This window comes from Lutjanus erythropterus, chromosome 11 (assembly GCF_056507025.1).
Source record: "Lutjanus erythropterus isolate fLutEry1 chromosome 11, fLutEry1.hap2, whole genome shotgun sequence".
In the NCBI taxonomy this organism is placed as follows: Eukaryota; Metazoa; Chordata; class Actinopteri; order Lutjaniformes; family Lutjanidae; genus Lutjanus; species Lutjanus erythropterus.
This window is the reverse complement of record NC_139327.1, coordinates 29,085,795-29,106,332: the sequence shown is the minus strand read 5'-3', so window position 1 is coordinate 29,106,332 and position 20,538 is coordinate 29,085,795. Positions and strand designations below refer to the sequence as shown.

Below are 20,538 nucleotides of genomic sequence, written 5' to 3'. Positions count from 1 at the left end.
CTGGACCAAAGAGAAAAGTTGAGGTTCAGTTAGCTTTTCACAGAAATAGCTGGTAGAAATTTTCCTCTGAGGGCAACTCTGTACTTTTATACTTTGAGTACCTCCACCTCTGTACAACAATCAGAATAAAAAAGATGTCTGTATGGTTGAAATCATCTGACAGTGAATGAAACTAAACACAAAAGAAGCCACAAACAGCAACACAAAATCCTTTGTTTAATAATCAGAACACACTTTTGACCTTTAAGCGACAGCGTGATAATGCTGCTTGATTCCACTTGACAGGGCAGAAAAAATGTAAGCCTATAACCAATGTTTTTTCCACCCACAACTCATTCAAAATGATCACTTCACTGGTGCACAACAGCAGGGTCTCTTTTATTTTTCTCAAACACCTACACAAACTGAAAACAACAATGTTATACATAAAATAAAACTAGAATTACTGTTGAGGGCAATCAGTTAAAGTGCACAGAACAGCAGTAAACAAAACGTCCAGAGGAACTTGGACAAACTTCTTCAAACTTCTGTCTCGTTAGTTGAAGCACATTCAAGTGCTGAAACAGTCAACCAGCTTTTTTGAATTCCAGGGACCTGCATGGCTGCTCAGAAACTGCTGCTTGACCAGATCTTTGACTGTCTGGTAGGCAGCGGCGTCGTCCTAGAAAACAAAAAAATCATTCGCAACATCATGCATCACATCTGTCGACAAACAGCAGCTGGCGAACGCCCTGCAGTGTTCATAGGATCTGTATCTGTAGGCGACACACACCTTGACACTGTGGTAGGTGGGGAGATCCAGCAGATAGCTGTGCCCACCCAGCTGTGCAACTCGGAGGAAGTAACTGTAGAGGGCTCTCTTGCAAAGTCTGCTGGAGAGGCCTGGTCCACTCACAGACGGAGAGCTGGGAAACAAGCGCATCATAGCGAATATCCCAGTGAACGCTTTCCTATACATGTACTGACTGCCTTATGATATTTATATGAGTTATTAGCTACTGTATTAGTGTATTTCAAATATACTTATATAAAAACTCAAGGGAAACTATAAACATGCCTTGTCTTCATTAGAAATCTTTTTTTACCTCAACATTTCTCACCAAACCCCAATGCATGTTTTCATTAAAGGTCTTACCAATTATTTGAATGTATTTCCAACCTCATAGCAAATATTTGCAAAGCCAGTTTTGAATAAGAGATGTTTCAATATGATTTTTTCTTTCCCAATACCGATTCTGATGGCTAAAGTTTGTGTATTGGTCAGTACCAAGTACTCATCCAATACCAGTCAGTCCATTTAGTAAACAGTCCTTTTTGTTTTTGCAATCACAAAAGAGAGACAACTCATGAAGTCTTGTTCTGGTTTTACCGCGGATCCCCACAAAAGCAAACCAGATCAGGAAAAAAGAAAAAATCAGCGTCTATAGCCACAGTTCAACAACAAAGATTATGTACGATATATACACTGGATAATGACTTAACTGTTGATCAGTCAGTCAGATTTGCAGCGAGTGGGAAACTGACAATCCGCTGGCTTCTTGCTGACCATGAGTTGGCTATAATAAGGCAGAGTTTATTACATAACAAGGTAAAGTTTTCTCTTCTCCACTGACTATAAAATTTGGCTCAAGGGAAGCTGCTAGGAAGTAGTCCCATTTCACAGCTAATAAATTAGCACTAGTATTGGATTGGTGCAGAGACTTGCATACTGATCCCGTATATCAGGTAGGTATGAAGACCTTTTCTGATATTGATGCCAGACAACCCTATTTTTGATTCTGCACTGTTATTTATATAAACTAGCAGTTTTTTGTTAGCTCGATGCTAACACATTATGAGAATTCCCATTGACGTGCTAATGGAACTTGGCATCGTGATCGTGGTAGTATTATTTTAACAAACAGATTTGTTTTACTTGACATGCTGAACATAAAATGATGTGTGTTCAGATCTTGAGGCATTTCCTCTAATATTAATAGCTGCTGACTTCACATTGCTAACTCAGTCTATTACTTCAACACACAACACTGACCAGCTACAGCAACCTCAGAGGGTCAAAACTCAAAATACAACTACTGTTTAGTTTTAATTTTAATGTTCACATTGTGCTGACCGCAGTTTTCAGGGGCTTTATTTACTTTGGCCTAACGTCTTATTTTATTTATGGCACCAGCTTGATGAGCAGAAAGAACTCAAGTTTACTTCATGAAGTATTTAATTTACTACTTTTATATGCAATATAGCAATGGAGCTGCTGAAATAAAACTCAAAGACTGGCTGACTTGACACAGTGCTTTTGGAAATATGACAGTCTCTCAAAGTGTATGATTCAACTGTTTCCCATGATCTATTGTTTGAAAAGCATACAAAAATCACAAAAAAGATGTAATATTGAATTGCAATACATATAGAATTGGCACCCGAGTATTGTGATCATCCCAGCCCCACAGTTTACTCTCCATGTTGTTCCATATACATCAGTTTGTCGCCTTCTTTTGCAGTCTTACTTAAGATGCACACATTGTATCCAGCTACAATATACAATGCAAATGCACTAAAAAAAAGCTGATTATCTCAATTAGAGTTAGCAGTGAAAAAGTGGCACCTTCTTGTTTATTGAATGCGTAGATTTGTTTTGCAGTACATGTACTGTAACACTTACACACTCCCCCACGATGAATCACAAAGAAGCTAGCCATTTAATTAGCAGCAGTGAGGGGTGGATGATGAGCCTTGAAGTATCAACTCCGAAGACCTAAAACTGTAGATGTGAAAATTGTGTGTTCTGCATTTAGTGACTCGCTTTTAACAATGTTACCACCTCCAACACTATTTTGGAGGATGCAGTTGCTGCTTCAGGCTCTCAGCCGTGCTGCTGAACACAAAAATATGTTTGGCAGCACAATTCTTCTTCTGTGCTGCTACGGCAAAATGTTAAGCGTGGTGAAAGAAGGCAGAGTTTCCCGCAGGCAGCACTTACCACTGAGCCCTGGGGAGCAGACCAGCGCTGAGAAGGCCAGTGTTTCCAATAAAGACAAAGTTTTGGGGGTCGTATTAAATATGACAGCATTGATAGAGGCTGACATTAACAGACGGCTGTGCAGAGTGACTGACATCAAATCATTTTAACGTCTGTTTCAACATCACTGAAATATCTGCAGCTCACAATATTCCTCAATCCACTGAAACTTCCTTTTTTATTACTAATACTTTCTACATACACTCTGAGAAATAAAGGTCCTAACAAGAACCATAAAGGGTTCTTCAGTTTGTCCCAACAGGAGAACCCTTTCTGGTTGCTGATAGAACCTTTTATAAAGGTTCCACTTGGAGCCCTTTCAGAGAGTTCTACCTAGAACAGAAAAATCAAGTATTATATGTAGAACCAACAAAAAGATACCACCTTTTTAAGATGGTTCTAGATATATAGTTCTACAAATAACCCTTCTATGGTGTAATGGTTCGACCCAGAACCATGGTTCCTCATGGAGCCCAGAGAGTTACTACCCAACTAGAGCCCAACATAAACGGTTGTAACTAGAAACAAGGTAGGTATAGTTTTACAGAGAACCCTTCTATGGTGTAATGGTTTGACCCAGAACCCCATTCAAAACCATGCCAACAGGAACCCACCAATAGTGGTTCTTTTTATATTCCAAGGGTTTTATCCAGATCAATGTCAGTGGGTTCTACTGAGAACCTTTTTACATTCCTAGGGTTTTAATTGGAACCCACTCAGGAGGTTCTTCTGAGAACCTTTTCATATTCAAAGGATTTTATCTAGAACACACCCTTGGGGTTCTACCAAGAAGCTTTTCATACTCCAAGGGTTTTATCTAGATCACACTCTGGGGGTTCTATCGAGAACTTTTTTTTATATCCCAAGGATATCATCTGGAACCCACTCAGGAAGTTCTACTGAGAACCTTTTATTAGTCCAAGGGTTTTATCTAGAAAATACCCAGGAGGTTTTACCAAGAACCTGTTTACATTCCAAGAGTTTTATCAAGAACAGACTCAGGGGGTTCAACAGAGAACCTTTTCATATTCCAATGATTTTTATCCAGAACTCATTCAGGGTGTTTTACCGAGAACCCTTTAACACTCCATGGGTTTTATGTAGAACCAACCCAGGGGTGTTTACTGAGAACCCTTTTATATTATGGTTCAAAAAAACCCTTGATGAACCCTCTCTTCAAAAAAGGGTTCCTCAGAGGCAAATGGTTCTGGGCGAAACCCTTTTGTAACACTTATTTCTAAGAGTGTATAATGGATTCTTCTTGCCAGAATGCAAGAGATTTGGGCACAATCCAAGATTTTTAGGAAATAATTGCCTCAGTGTTGAAAACCAAAGCTAAAAGAAGAATAATTGGCATCCTACACTTCTACATCACCAAACTAAAGTAGTCTCATGTGATTCCTTTTGTTTTCACACTATAATTTGGGAGCTTTTTTTTTCAGTAGGTGTTCTTGACATCCTTTCAATTCCTCTTCACCTCCTCTGCTCACTTTATGTCCTGTATTCATGCCCTTAAATGTATTCTGTTCTTTTTCAGGACCCTATTTTTCTGTCTCTATTTATAGTTTATTGTTTGGAACATGCTGCACAGCTCATCCTGACACGTTAAACCGCGGTGTTGCCTAAAACTAATAGCTCAGGCTACAGGACAGAAGCTGAAACAGACAGTACGCACTGTGAGCGCCAAGCAGGATCTCAAATCTATTTTTGGCTGTAATCTGTGCTCAAGGACGGCACAGCCTCCAGTGAGAGGCCCGTCTGTGTCACACTCAAGCTACTGGACATCAGCAGTTGTCTGTAGCTCCGAAACCAAGAGATGGCAGGAGCCCCAGGCCTCACTGAGACTGTCAAACAAGCAAACTGCATCACACTCTGCCAGCAGTCCTACTCTGTCTCTAGAAGAGGCTGCAGGATTGCAAATGAGGTAAAGTGGTCAGGTCAAGGATCTGTGCAAAAGGAGTACAGGACGTCAAACAGGGCTAAAGGGTTGAGAAGGTTACTTTAAAATGTATTCTGATACAGTTCTAGATAATGAGAATTTCTTTTTTTTCTTTTTTTACAATGACAATTTCATCTAGCAGATGCTTTTATCCAAAGCAACGTACATGTGATACAAGACAAGCAAGGATCTCAAGGAGTTATTAATTTCCTGTTAAAAATGCAGTCAGTAACCTAATCCAAGTATCACACTGTTAAAGTAATGTAACTAGATTACTTTCAATTATTTTTATGTTCTTCGTAGGTTTATTAATAATTTGTCCAGACAGTCTACTCTTGTTTTCATGTTTTTTTCAGTAGTAGTGGCACTGACAGGTTAGCTGGCTGACTGGATTTCAGTGTAGCTAATGTCAGCAGTCGGTCTATCTTAGTAACATTAGCGGTCGGTTGGTGTAACTTAAGTTAGTGGTTGGTCTGTCTTGCTACCTTTACCAGTTCTTCAGTGTAGCTAACATTAACAGTTGGTCTTTTTAGCTAACTACTGCGGTTGATCTGTTTTTCTAACATCAGTGGTTGGTCTGTGTCACTAAAATTAGCAACAATGTTAGTGATTGGTCAGTGGAGCTACTGTTAGCAGCTGATTAGTGTAGCTAACATTAGCGGATAGTGTGTGTAGCTAACATTTGCAGTTGGTCAGTGTAGCTAATGTGCGGTTATAATGTTGGAAATTCCACCCACTGAAGCATTTTTTTTTCACTGGAGATCATGATAATGAATTGGCAGCTTTAAGATTTGGTGGTGTTACTGGAAACCACAGCAGTGTTATGAGAGTCTTTATGTAATGTGTTTGCACTGAGCACGGCAGAATATATATCAGTATAATAGAAGACAGTCACATTTTTTTGTATCCTAATTGTGTAATCCTGTTACATGTAACCCGTTTACTCCCCACGCCTGCTAGCCTCACATTTTTTGATGCAGGAACAAGTTGCCGCCCAATTCTTAAAATCTGTAAAATTTTAACATCATACAGTTTGCAAAAAGACCGATTGTTGTATAATGCATCTGAATCTTACCCATCAACGATGAAGCCCTTGCTGCTGTCCAGAACTTCAATGTCCTTGTCTCCGAAACACCAGTTGATGCTGAGATCGTCGTGTCGCGAGGAGGCCACAACAGGCCCCACGTAGTTGCCACTGAGAAAGATGATGTTGTGCTTTTTATAGGATGGCGGCAGGAAGCCCTCCAGTTCGTCACCCAGCCGCTTGTTGGTGATATCAGACACTTCCTCATTTAAGTTCTTCTGCCCCCCTGGATAAACAGCAGAATTTAAATCATGTAACATTAAATAGAAAAAAAGAAATCCTTTGATGTGACTGTTCACATTACAGCTATTACATCATATCAGCTCAACAGCTTCACTTTGCTAATTCCAAAAATTTCTCACTTATTTTGTATGGTACCACCTGAGTGTAAAATACAAGGTTTTACTGCATTAATAAAACACTACTTTAGGATAATTTTATTATGACTTCCACCTGAAATTAAGGGAATAATATATTTAAGATATGTGCTTCTTCTTGCCAAGAGTTGATTTCAGTACATTAAATATTCTATAAACAGCAGCCAATTTCAAGACTGTAAGCCCGAGCCCGGTTCTGTCCAAAACTAACAAAACCTGCCTACCAGCACCTCCACAGCTCACTCACAGTGTTAAATCAGGCTTGACATTAAAGTCCACCTCCAGCCATGTATAAAACAATACAAAATACCTTGTTGAAATGGCTTACATAAAATTCTCCATCTTGCCTTCATTTACTATTCAAGAATTCATGAATGTACAAATAGTTTCCGCCCTCTCAAAGCTTTTTCAGCCACTTACGCTTTGAGCAAATATGAGTAGTTTTTTTACTTGCCAGACAGTCAAAATTACTTGTCTGAAATGGAAAATGTAGGCTTATTAAAAATGAAAATCAACAGGGATTTGGACAGTTATATTATATTACATTTATATACTTTTACCTTCATAAAGTTTAGATTGTAGAACTTTTACTTGTAGTGAAGTATTTTGAAGTGGGTATTCTCATTAGTTTAGTGTCAAAACTAAACTAATGAGAATAAAAATCACCTCCTGTTTCATTTTATTTTATTTTTTTTATCCTGGCTAACATACTACTCACTGTGATTTTGCCCTAGAAAATGTAAACACGCTTATTTCATCTGATATCATGGAGAATGAAACCAGGTTGCACCCATTAAGAACAATCAATATGGATCAGATGACTGATCGCGTTTTCCTCCGAGATTTTTTTTCCCCACAGCAGCAAAAAAAACAAAAAAACCCAAAATGATAATGACTCACAGCTCCTAACTAGCTAGCATTGAGCTCAGTGAAGTGGACAGATCCACAGTCATGTATAGCAACTTCATGTCATTTCATAAAAGTCTGAAGCAGAGGTGGCAATAAATGTGACGTTACACAACAGAAACATGGCTATTTTAGGTGGCTGGAGGAACACTGTAAGCCAAAAACAAGATGGGCGCTCGTTATTCCACTGTGCAGTGTGTTTGGAATCAGAGCTGCCACACAGTCACAAACACAGGAAAATGGGTAGAGACATCACATGTGTTTTTCACTTGCCCAATTGGTCAACTGCCCAAACAGGCAAGCACTGGTGTGGTCGATGGCTGCGGCTTCATATCTACACAGTTTGTACAGCTTTTTCAAGCATTTTTGAAGCACTTTCAGGATCTAAATAAAACATTTACAGGCTCTCGAAGTCATTATCATCACATCTAATTTGTTACTATAAATGCAATTGCAAATTCCATTATACCCACAGCATTCACTGCATATTTTTACTTTGTTCATTATACCAGCTGTTCATATTAACTTTTATTGCATATTTTGATCATGATTATTTAATGCTTATTTCCAGATGAAGAGATTGACAGAGGACTTATCTAGCTATGAATGACAAATACGACAACAAGATCATTTCATTTCGAATATTAAAAGATTTTACGTCTGTATTAGGCTTGGGTGGTACTGTGGTGTATCAGGGTATTAAGAAATCTTGACGGTATGACTTTCAATACATCATCCAAACATCCAACACTTTGTACAAGCACACAATCTTCTCATATAAATCTCAACAAATCAAATAAGCATATCTCCTAAAATGTCAAATAATTGTTCTTTTGAGGCTCTTTACCTAGCACCATGCTGGTGATGTACAGCGGCTGGATGAAGTGGCTCAGTAATGCACCCTGAACTCCAGTGACGGTCCAGCGACACAACTTATCACTACCAGACATGCAGCAGACTTTGGCCCCCCAGACACTCAGGTCAAGGTAAGCCACAGGGACCAGCTGGCCCTTGGCGTGATACTGCAGCTTTATCACGGTCCAACTGTTCGCAGGGCCCCTAAATATGACATAACAATGTATTTCACTCATTAAGATACCATTCAAACCCAGAGCCCAAACATTTGATTTACTTATAACAAGTGCTTCTAGAGAAACATAAACATGTAGATAGTTACACTCATGTACTTAAAAGGTTTAATTACAAAATGTAAGGTACCACAGTGCATTACACTGAAGTTAAATAAGTAACATAAGAATTAATACAAGAGATCATTTAACTGCCAGTCCAGTTCCAATGACAGGTTGATAATAAAGAATAATAATATGCAACTTTTTTAGAATTAAATAAAATCCTTTTATCACAAGGCATTTTAAAAACACAGCAAAATAAGGGCTTAAAACAAAGCCTACACTCTTAGAAATAAGGACGCTAACTGGAACCATAAAGGGTTCTTTAGCTCGTCCCCATGAGTGAATCTTTTTTGGTTCCTGGTTTATAAAAGTTCCATGTGACGTCCAGAGAGTTCTACCAAACTAGAGTCCAACATAAATTGTTGTAACTAGATCCATCTGTAAAAGGTTTCACCTTCTTCAGATGGTTCTAGATATATAATTTTATAATTTTACAGAGAACTCTTCTATGGTGTAATGGTTCGACCAAGAACCCTCTCTGGAGGTTCTATTCAAAACCTTTCCATGTTCTAAGAGTCCAAACAAGACCCCAGGGAGTTTTACAGAGAACATTTTTATATTTCAAGGGTTTTACCAAGAACCCACCAAAGCGGTTCTGCCAAGAAACTTTTGGCAAAGGTTTTACCTTGAACCTATCCAGGAAGTTCGACCTAGAACCTTTTTATATTCCCAGGGTTTTATCTAGAACCCACCCAGGAGGTTTTACCAAGCACACACTCATGGGGTTATACCCAGAACCGTTTTACATTCAAAGAGTTCTATCTACAACCCACCCAGGGTTCTACTGGGAACCCTTTTCTACAGTTCTTCAGACAAAGATGGTTCTGGGTACAACTTCAGCCCTTGAGGAAGAACCCTTATTTCTAAGAGTGTACAGTACAAACATAAGAAAAGAAAAATGGAGAGCTGTACTTGAAGTAGAAGTTCTTAGCTGCTCCTTCAGGACACTGATTGGTATAGAGATGCAGACTGATGCTGGGTTTGAGCTGAAGCTGGTGGCTGTCTGCACTACTCTCAAAAATACAGTTCTCCTTGGCCTTTGGATCAGCATCAAAGAACAGCAAAAGCTGTTTGTACAGAAACCTGGACACAAGCCAGACAATAACATTCTCACTTTGAGCCTCACCGGCACTTTCAACCCATCCCAAGCACAGACACAAAGAGAGAGAGAGAGAGAGAGAGAGAGAGAGAGGGGGAGAGAGAGAGAGAGAGAGGGAGAGAGAGAGGTGATCCAGGCTGCCAGCTCTAACAAATGAACTAATGAAAAAGATGTAATACGACTTCAGCATGAATATTCACAAGAAACACATTCCCAAGTGTTCAAAAGTTTGGAATCATTTGCCACAAAAACTTGATTCTGTATATTCAGATGGCTGAAAGGACTACTCTATATTTTTAAAAGGTCTTTTATGCTAATAGATTTTAGAAAGTTATTTTGTATGAAAGGTTTGCAAAAAAAAAGTTTGGTAGAAATGTCAAGATAGTAGAATTTTCAACTGTGACACAATACCAGTATTAAAAAAAAGATTCTCGATTCAACTTTCAATACCACAGAAAAAAGAAAAGTCCTAGATGTACAAATTAGCATTTTTTTTGTTTTGTTTTTAAATTAATTTGCACACAGTCCTGGTACAGAAAAAGTCACTGAACACTGTCTGGTCACATGATTTTTTTTCTCCCACCCCTGATATGAACTGACAAATCACAGTTTAAACCCATCAATGGAGCAAACTGCAGAGCGCCCAAAGAAAAACGGAGTGTCAAAATATTTAGAGCCCAGTCGTACTGCTGTGGTTCAATGATGATCTGGGGTCACTTATGCTTTTCTGGACTGGAAAACAAACAACAAATCTAAGGGTATTTGGGGGAAAAATGGTTACAACCTGTAATGCAACACTGAAGGAACATCAGCTGGAAGGAATTTTTATTCTTTTAGTTCTTTTTCTTTTGGTGCCAAAAGTATTTCAAATGTAAATAATACATTTGGTATCTAAATAAACATTTTTTTTTTATCTCTGTTAAATTATCCAGTATCAAAGACGAGAAGACAAACATCAATATAACAGGTGATTCCAAACTTTTGAAAGGTAGTGTGATTTAAAGTTATTACAAAGAGTTTTTAACCAGTTATGAAACAGTCTCCATTTGCAGTTATGTTAGTTTAAAAGAAAAAGGAGATTTTTAATTAGGTTATTTTATTTCTGACGTTTTATTGTGTGGTTATGGTAGAGGAACCAAAATCAACAAAATATTTATTATAAATTCCCTGTAGTAGTTTTAAACTTAGGATGTAGTAAATTAGGAAACAGGCCATTCTTTACTCTCTAACCCAAACTGAATTTTGCATGAGGTGGTTCTTCACCCTTGGCACAGTGACAGTCGGTACCTCAGGAGAGCCCGTCTGGCGATGATGATTGCGTGGCAGTCGTGGACCATCATCCCATTGTAGCACAGCCACTTACTGCAGCTCGAACGACCAGCTCCCAACGCCACCACCTCGTAACGCTCACATGGACAGCCCCCTGTATCCAAGGCTTCTAATGGAGGAAATAAAACTGTTTCTTTACAATTTCTTACTAATGCGGTCGCTTCAGTTAAAACCAACCACTAGAGACAGGATGAGAGAGATATGATTGACTTGGAGAATGATGTGTGAAGGGCATTTAACTGAGAGGTGAGCCACACTAACGAGTGATGACGCGTGTTTAACAACACATTTTAAAAGCCTAGATAGAATATAAAAGACCTAAGAGCAAGCATGTCGTTGACATGCTGTCAGTTTCTATTCAAATCTTGCGACTAAAGGACTCAGGTCACAGTCAATCAGACAGGTTTCCTTGAATTAAAAAAAAAAGAATAGAAAAGCTCTTCAGCATTGAAATGTCAGAATCGTGGTTGGAGCTGGCAAGCAAAAGACCTTTTTTCTTCCTTTTAGTAATAAAATTGGTAATACATTTTAAAAATGTGTTGAGATTATTTTTGATGACACATAGGGATGACTAAATGTGCTTTCAGTAATTTGTTCTGAAGTAGCTTCAGCATTAAATGAAAAGGTTTTATTTCCACACTGCATGTCAATGTCACTTGCATATTCTTTATTTGTGAATAAATTCCTTGTAATTTCAGACTAGAATACAAAATGACATTCTTTCTTTTCATAACTTGCCTTTGCATAATGACCTGCCACTGGCACAGGACCAGTTTATGAAGTCCCAGACAGGGACAGCAACTAACCATTATTTTCATCATCAATTATATAATATTTTCACAATGACTCAATAAAGTATTCTATGAAATGTTAAAATTGTATAGACACAGGAATACTGATAAGTAAAGAAAAACTGGTCATTAAAAAACAGTTTTATAAACATACCTAAAGCGCTCACCTCTTATCAAGACAAATGCTGCCATGTGGCTCTTACAGCCTTGGAAAGCAGGACACATCTTCAGGAGGCGGTCAAACTTCTCGCTGCTTATCACTGCCATGTGATTCTTGTGCCAGTCAGTTCGCCAAACTAGAGGAAAGATGAAAACAAAAACAAAAGACAGCTATAAAATCACGGATATAGTGTATTTTAGATATCACCATGTCAGTGCGGTTCAAAAAACCCTTTCAGAATACTAGCGACAGGACACAGTGACATTTTTATATGCTACTGCTGCACTCAGTGTACAAGTTATTTGATTGCCAAAAGATTTGACACTTGAGTGCGAGGATTCTTTTTAGCCCCTAATCCCATTACATTTCTTATCTGTTTCTTGTGTTTTGGTATATTTTTGTGCTGTTTTTTGTTGTCTGTTTGTTGTCTATTGCCTGTAGCTTTTTATCATATTTATTGCTGCCCATCTTGACCAGGACTCCCTGGCAGAACAGATATTGTATCTCAATAGGACCTTTCTGATTAAATAAAGGATGAATTAAATAAATATCAGAAAGCGTTTTCCAAAATTACTTGGGAATATTGCTGAGGTTTTAAGCTGTAAAATGACAGTTAAGAAGAACAGATAAAAAATGGCTGTTGCATTATAGTGCTGCAATATACTGCAAACTTCAATGCAATAACAGTGACATAAAATAACCCCAAAATTTGAATTTTTAAATGTAATTTACCACTGTCTATCTGTTGTCTTGCCATCTGTTTCAACTTGTCTTTTTTCCTTGGATTTAGCAGTGTAGCTATCCTGGCAATGTGCATAATGAATGAAGCAATACATGTTTTTGACTGTAGAGCCATGTACACACACAGGAAACACACACAGAGAAGTTGAGAGAGAAGTCAAGAATTTCCAAACAAAAATCTAAAGATGGTGGAGCATTGTCAGTGGCTTTATCTCCTAGGTCATATCCTATCTCAGAATTAGAAAACCTCCAGATTCTTCTGTTTTGTTTTGTTTTTTTAGAATTAATACAATTTGATATTACATTTCATCTAAAAGCTGCAGCTGTAAAACCAAGAAAAATACTCACTCATTTCAACACTAACAAATAAAACCTAAAAGCGGGTGAGTATCTTACTGAATAAGCATTCTGCCTTTCAACATGTCAATGTGTTTAAAAAGTGTTACTTAAGTTCTTAGTTTATTAAAAATTTAAACATTTGCTTTTGCAGTGCAGACCAAACATTGCAAAATTTAACCCCAAATAGGGTCGGATTATCATTTACAAAATAATTCTCACTGATGTAACAACGGTCTGAGAGGTGCACACAGGCCCCTTTTCAGCTGTCCTGATCTCAGATGCTATTCTATACAACCCCAGAAATTAATACATGTAAAAATTAAACATTTGCATTGAAACCTGTTTGATTTTAAGTCATGTGTTTCTGTCTTGAGATTATTTATAAGATATAAACATGCTGTAAAGTCATATTATGTATTTTAAAAGACCATAATTCTTAGTATAATATTAATTGTAAATGATAAAAATATGTTTGTAAGTTCAATCCCTTAATATTATACAACTGTTGACTTGAAGAAAACACAATAACCAATTGTTTTGTGCAATTATCAGGAGTTAAGTGAAGAAAAGTAAAATCTATATGTTTCCTCTTGAGTGTTTGCAGATTTTAGATTCTAAAAACAAACGATTGGTGAATGCCAAAATGTTTGTGAAAATGCCACAAGTGGGCTTTAAGAAGAAATTTCTCCTTAGGAATGGTTGGTGAATCAGGCCCAGTGTTTTTTGTGCTGTTCACACTGTCACGACAAGAAAGCAGTCACATAAGAGCAAAAAAAAAAAATCATATCTGGTCCACTTTTGCCTGCAGTATGAGTTCAGCCTTAGATAATGAATGCAGACAGCACACTGTGTGACTACGACTGCACCTTCAATCTTTGTGTTCTCATCTGGATTCTTGAAGTCCTTGATCTGGTCCAGGAGGAGCTTTTCATCCAAGCGTATGCTTTCAGCAGGGGACATGTCAGGGAGAGAGAGGACGGCTGGGTCATCATCTGAGTCTTCATCCTGAGAAAAACAAAAAAAATCTGGTAAAAATAGGGAAAAAATAGGGTTTGCTCCTCTTATAAACCTGAACAGATCTTTCCAGCGTTAATTTAGGAAAGCACATGTCAACATATTGTTGCAGAAGTAATGACACAAGATGGATCATGTAAAGTGTGAGATTAACAGTGAGAATGCAGATGGTTCGAATGCCTCCAGTTAGCTAGATAATGGCATTAAACACTGGTACACTTGCCAGTCAAGTAATCTGCTGTTAATTATCACAGATGTTGAGATTTCACTTTGATGTCAGGTTTTCAAATACGGTTTAATACCGTCATTTATCCCCACATCATTTCAGGTTGTCTGTGAAGGACAAATTCCACATGAAAGCTGAGAATTGCACATAAGGTTTTCTCCCAGGAAATTGGCTATTGGAGGTGATAAGGTAAGACTGACAGATGCTGATAGCATCTCTTTTGTGATCAAATAAGTAGGGAAAGCCTAAACAATAACCTCACACATCGAACATAAGGTCTTTGCTATGCAGCACCAGTAAGGAGTGGGAAACCCTGACTTTACCGCTTTCCATTTATGGTTTTTCACATTTTCTGAGATACATTTCTTGAAACGTGCTCTTTTTTCTCAAAACTGTAAAAACAAAACTGAATATTCAAACTACATTTACAAAACCTGACTCTTCAGGGCATGTTGCTACAGAAAAACCTTATTATTTTGTATAACAAATGCATTTTGCATTTTATAAGTAAGTTTAAGTATATTCACAGCTTAGCACAGAACATACAGAACACTGTAAGTACTGCAAGAAAGTAATACAGTAATACAGATGACATATTCATTCTGCCTCAGCATTCTGTGCAAGGTCAGACCAGAGGACTGACCCTTTGAGGTCACTGTAGTTGGTCAATGTGAAGTAATAGACAAAGTTAGTAATGTGAAATCAGAAGTTATTAGTTTGTTTCTACAGACCATAGGAAATACATGCCTGAAAGTAAGAGCACACGTTTTATGTCAAGCATGTTAAGTAAAATGAATCCATTTGTTAAAGATACCGCAATCATAATGCAAATTTCCCTGAGTGCGCTAACTGGAATTCCCATTATGTGTTAGCATTGAGCTAACAGACTAAGCACCACTTATTTGTATAGGGAAGAAAAACGCTTCAGCAATCAAAAATTTGATTCAGGAGTCCTAAAAAAAGATTCACGATACTTAAGAGAATCAACTTTACTCCCCACCCCAAGAGTAAATGACACAATTGTATTGCAAAGTGGTCAACAATAGCATTTACTTCAATGAATGAGGTTTAGTGTATTAGTGCTTGTGAAAAACTGTATTTACCTCATGTCCCATTTCTAGGATGCCACCAGAATCCAGTTCATCTCCGAGTTTAGGGATGGAGGACTTCTGCAGTCTGGGTGTGTCACCTCCTTCAGAAAGTAAAGCTTCTTTCACTTGGCCATGGTCTCTGGAAATAGACAGATTTTTCCTACCACAGTTAACATAAACAGTGACCAAATTTAACAATAATTGTAACTGTCAATAGAGCAGCTGATTCCTTAAAATGCCTATATGGATTTAAATGAACACTTGCACATCCCAAATAAACACCACAGTAGCTAAACTGTTCAATAACATCTCAAATTAAACTCACTTTCCTCAGAACCATTTTCAATCAATAGTAGTTGAAATTCTGGACATATTTTGGTTATGTTTTCCTCTTAGTGCAAACCCCCCTGAATGACAAGAGGCAAGCAGGAAAGGAGGGTTAAACTGGAGGGTCACATTCAAAGCATCATTACAAGGCTCACCAGTGCCTAATAAACCATTTCTCTACCTGCATGTTTAAGTAGAAGCGTGAAGGAATAGCCTGTGGACTCACAAATGAGACCACACCACTTCATTTACATTTCGGGTAATCAGCTGAAACCTTCTCAAAGGTTTTTGGGAATATTTTGGTCTTTAATCACCTGTAGAGTTTTGACTGCCAATTTTACAGTGGACAGAGAAGAAAATAAAAATGCAAAAGGAGGATGAGTAAGGCAACAAAGGTTCAGCGGGGATCAAAACCAAGTACATGACATGAGTCACAACCAAATGAGCCAGTGGGCTGTCCGCTCTCCTGTAACTATGGGTGCACTCATTAATGAGCTTCAGTAACTGACAGTGTGTCTGTGTGTGTGCCCAATTTAAACTGGACACACTAACCAGCAGGATCCTCACTTGCCCGATCTGAAACCTCAATAACAAGTAGCCACAACAAAACAAAAGCCAAAATGCTGTTGATAAAATCAGTTACAGCTTCATTTCATAGAAGAGGCTCTGTACTTGGGCTAGAGTAAAGTGAAACAGAGTAACAGTTAAAGGGCAACTATTAGACGGCCCTATTTTCCCATGTTTTTTTGTGTCTAGAATTTCCTCTAAACATGCACTGCAACTCTGCAACTATCCACACACTGCACTTTTTGGCCCAAACTTAAAGATGTGGTAGGCAACATTTTAATAAGCAATAATTCCAATATAACCTTTGTAAATCAAGTGGTCTGAGACAGAACTAGACTTCCACACCTCCTCTTGGCTCTGTTTTCATGTTATTATTAGCACTGTATCTTATGTCATTGGAAAGCCTGTTAATTTTCCTTTACAATGATGTCCCATTTGTAAGGAGCACAGCATATTATGTGGGTGGGACCCAATGTCAAATAGTGTATTCTCCTGTTGGTACGGACTCACTGCACAGCAGACATTTTGACATGTCATGCCAGAAAACTTGCAGGTGTTTTAATGATTGTTGCATTCCACTTAGGGGAGGTCCTTCTATTGTGGATGCTGGTTCACTGTCACTGTTAGTGGGACACTTAATGGACCTGAACGTAATTACTGTTATCAAATCCACCTGTGTTTTCACTGCTCTGACAAGTCAAAATGTCTGCTGTGCAACCAGTCCACTGACTCTATTGTTTTGAGTTGTTTGGGGGATTTGGATGACTGGCACCTGATTGGCAGCACCTGCTGCATCCTGTGTGCTTAAATGGGGCTTGCTGGTTGCTGCTCTCTACCGAAGTGGTCATTGTGTGTCTGCTCCAAGCATTGGCATCCCACGTTTATCCAACCTGGATAAGGCCTGTGGTATAGGGCAGGTTGAAGGTGGTGTTCCCCAGAAGCAAGTTGCAGCATTATTTGGACTTAGCCAAAGACAGGGTGGTGACCAGCAGCATGAGGAGGAGATGCCAGGTTGCTGTGGCTGTGTACAGTTCTTCCACCACCTACCGAAGCCCCTGACTTTGTTGTTGACTTTGTCTGTTTGATGAATAAAGCGCAAAATCACCAGTATGTCTTGTTTGTTCCCTGTCACTGATAGGGTTCAATCATCCAGTCCACCAAAAAGCTCAGAAAAAAAAAACAGAGTCAATGCCAACAGGAGAATACATCGTTTGACATTGGCAGGGAAAGTTGGCACATTTCACTTGGGACCCACCCACATAATCAGCAGTGCTGCTCATCCAACAAATGCATGATCCTGCAGCTGCAATAAAACACTGCCACTGTTTTCATTACCTCAGGCCAGTAGCACTGCTACAATCGGGCACTTCATCTGTCATTTGGGTCAGAGGATGGCAAAGGTGCAAGCTTGGTTCAAAGTCTGGCAGTGACTGAAAACTAGCAGCACTTCTTCTTGGACTGCATTTAAATGCTTCCTGATCCGCCATGGTTTTCAAGCAACCTGTGGAAAAATAAAATTAAATTAGTCAGAGGGCTGCAGCTTTTATCTGTGCCTGTACAATCATCAAAGCAGGGTCCAAAGTTAACTTTTTTTGTCTACCTCTCAACTGGCTGGTTCAACTGTTACCAGCCACTCAGTGGATTGCCATTTTTTAGCTGGTCAGAGAAGAAAAACTACCAGCCACTAACTTATCTTACCAGCATTTGGCTCGTGCTAATTTTGGTCTCTATAACGAAACACCTAATTTTACAACAGCCCCAGAATGTTCTATTTTTGTTGTTCTCAGAGGCACTTTTCTTGTAATTTTTACTTCACGTGTCCTTCAACTGATATTATTTTTTGATGCAGTGTTACTGGCGTGGACACTACAATAATTAGAACAAAAAAGAAAGCAGGAAAGCAGGGAAAACATTTAAATACCCAAGAAGGAAAATGAGTTTTTCTTATAAACACATTTTACATGTCAGAAGATGATGTTGTTGAAAACATGTCAAAACACTGAGAACTTTGTGATAATGAATTCTGCAGTTAGACCAGTTAACTGCGGTTAACGATTTCTGTGTTCAGGATTTTTTTTTGGACAGATCTGAAACATGGCTCAGTGTCATGCTGGAGCTATAGTCCCCAAGACTATAAAGGCCCCACAAAACCGACACACGAACACCACCACTTCAGTCAGTCAGTTACTAATACACCTTCAGCAGCTCTCAGTCTCAACCCAGCAGTTCACTTCAGCTCAAACAATCTCACACAGAAGAAAAAAAATAGTATTCTGTCACTGTCCTCAGACTCTGGTGGCTCAAACATGTCTGAATGTGTCCAATAAAGCTGCTAGACAGAGAGTTCATGTTTCTGGTCGTTTTCAGGTCACAGCGGTGTTGGACACTGAGACAGCAGAGTGGAAACGCCCCCAGGATTTCAGAGCAGAGAAAACTGCTCATTTTTCCATGATTTTGAGACTTAATTTTATATATTTATCGATTTTTTTAATCAATTAAATTTGGCTGGGTGGTTAATAACATATTTCTGTGGTGTGACAGACTCAGAACAAACATTTATTGTAGCTTTACAAGATCCTTAAATTAAATATATAAGTGAATAAATAAATATTTAAAACTGAGCAACTCTATATTCCACACTTAACACTTCTTTCAAAGTCTGATTTGATTCAACATTAAACAACTGAGACAATCAATAAGGAATAATTCTGCAGCTATTTTGATTACAATTTATTATGATTTTTCCCCCTGCCTATATTTTTTGGTTCCAGCTTCTCCACTGCCAGGATGTAATGCTTTTGTCTTTTTACAAGTTATTCAAAATGTACTTTATATTAGAGTTGGACAAAAATAACATTTTCAAAGACGTCACATATTAAAGTAGCAGTTTTTAATTTTTCTCAGTACTTTCTCACTGCTAGAGCAAATGATTCTCTTAAAAAACCTTAAGATTAATAAATAAAAAATTACCTGTAACCTTTGGTGGAAAGCAAATAAGTACATGGATTAGATACTGTGCAGCTTTAGGACACAAATGCACCAGCAATTAGCCTACATCTGTCGATTTATGTTAGCTAGCTTATTAGCTTAAGTTGACACGTACCAGAACAGGTGAACGACAGCAAATGCGAGATCGTGTCTTGAAGGGAACCTTAGAACCGCGTAAGACCACGGGAGAGTGATTATCTTACCGCAAACCATGGTCTTCCCTTAATATTAAGCAAATGTTTTCTGACCCTAAAGCTGCCCAAATCTTAACCACAGCGTTGTTAGAAAACATTAGCTCGAATTTGTACAAGGTACACAGTGAAGAAACATCGCATACCAATCTCGCGAGAGTTTAGCATATTAACGGTTCCCTTCAAGACACGACCACACACCGTTAGCCCGCGGCGAAGCTAACGTCAATTAGCGTTACCAAGTGAGGCTGTTAGCCGACTTACCTTAAACGCTTTATCCACGCCAAAACACTGTGAAAAGCAGCACCCTTTACAACGACTTGCTAATGTGACAAACTTTAGCTAACGTTAACGAGTTTTTGCTCGGACAGGAAAGCCAGTGCTTACACTAACAGCAAATGTTTGGCGACGACTTTTTCTGAAGTGAAACGATTAGAACTGCGAAATAAACCGTACACACGTTTTAGTAAAAGCCGGCCTTCAGTCGGTAACCGTTCCTCAGTATAAACAGCAAGTCAAAGTTGCCAGGTTTGCGTGACAAAACCAACCACAAAACTAGCACCTGGCAGGCGGAAATAATGGCGTATGTGTACAAGCTTATCCGGAGCCAGTTTGGCAGGATTTAGGGATAAATAAATGATTTATTTTCAAATATGGATGTGTATTTTATAGATATTATAGATGCAATTTGCATGCAAAATAGTTCCGGCCAACCAGCGGACAAAAGACATTCATCCCACGGCAACACTTCAAAAGGAGCCCGGTTACCGGGGGAATACACGGACCTGGCAACCCTGCTATAAGCGACTAGAGGCAACCGTGGTGTCGGTCTGTGAATCTACAGCCAGGAAGAGGACGTGTTGAGGAGCCGAAACTGGTAACTCTGGGGGCAAAGGATGTTTTTGATATAAATATATAAATATGTATATATATATAATTACAATTATTAGGATGTAGGTGTCTACAGGCAGTGCAAATGACAATGCATTGTGTGCATAAGATGCATTGAATTTTTTTTAAAAGACTATCTTGTGCAGTTAATCGAGTGCAAAGATGTTCACGAAAGAGCTGGGTCTTCAGTCTTTTCTTGATGAATGAATGGATGAATTGAATGGAAATGGAATGGAAAATATTTCCATTGACTACATGTACACTGA

At 38.5% G+C, this 20,538-nt stretch overlaps 1 protein-coding gene across 1 annotated transcript; it reads right to left on the bottom strand.

Annotated features, from left to right (window-relative positions):
• Positions 1–199: 199 nt before the first annotated feature.
• On the bottom strand, positions 200–19,723 carry adad2 (adenosine deaminase domain containing 2). Its single transcript, XM_084730364.1, is given in 10 exon segments — positions 200–905; positions 6,034–6,268; positions 8,173–8,384; positions 9,431–9,601; positions 10,905–11,055; positions 11,905–12,033; positions 13,844–13,982; positions 15,321–15,447; positions 17,538–17,703; positions 19,646–19,723. Coding segments are annotated over 9 exon segments (1,671 nt in total). The 5' UTR covers positions 17,690–17,703; positions 19,646–19,723; the 3' UTR covers positions 200–550.
• Positions 19,724–20,538: the final 815 nt, after the last annotated feature.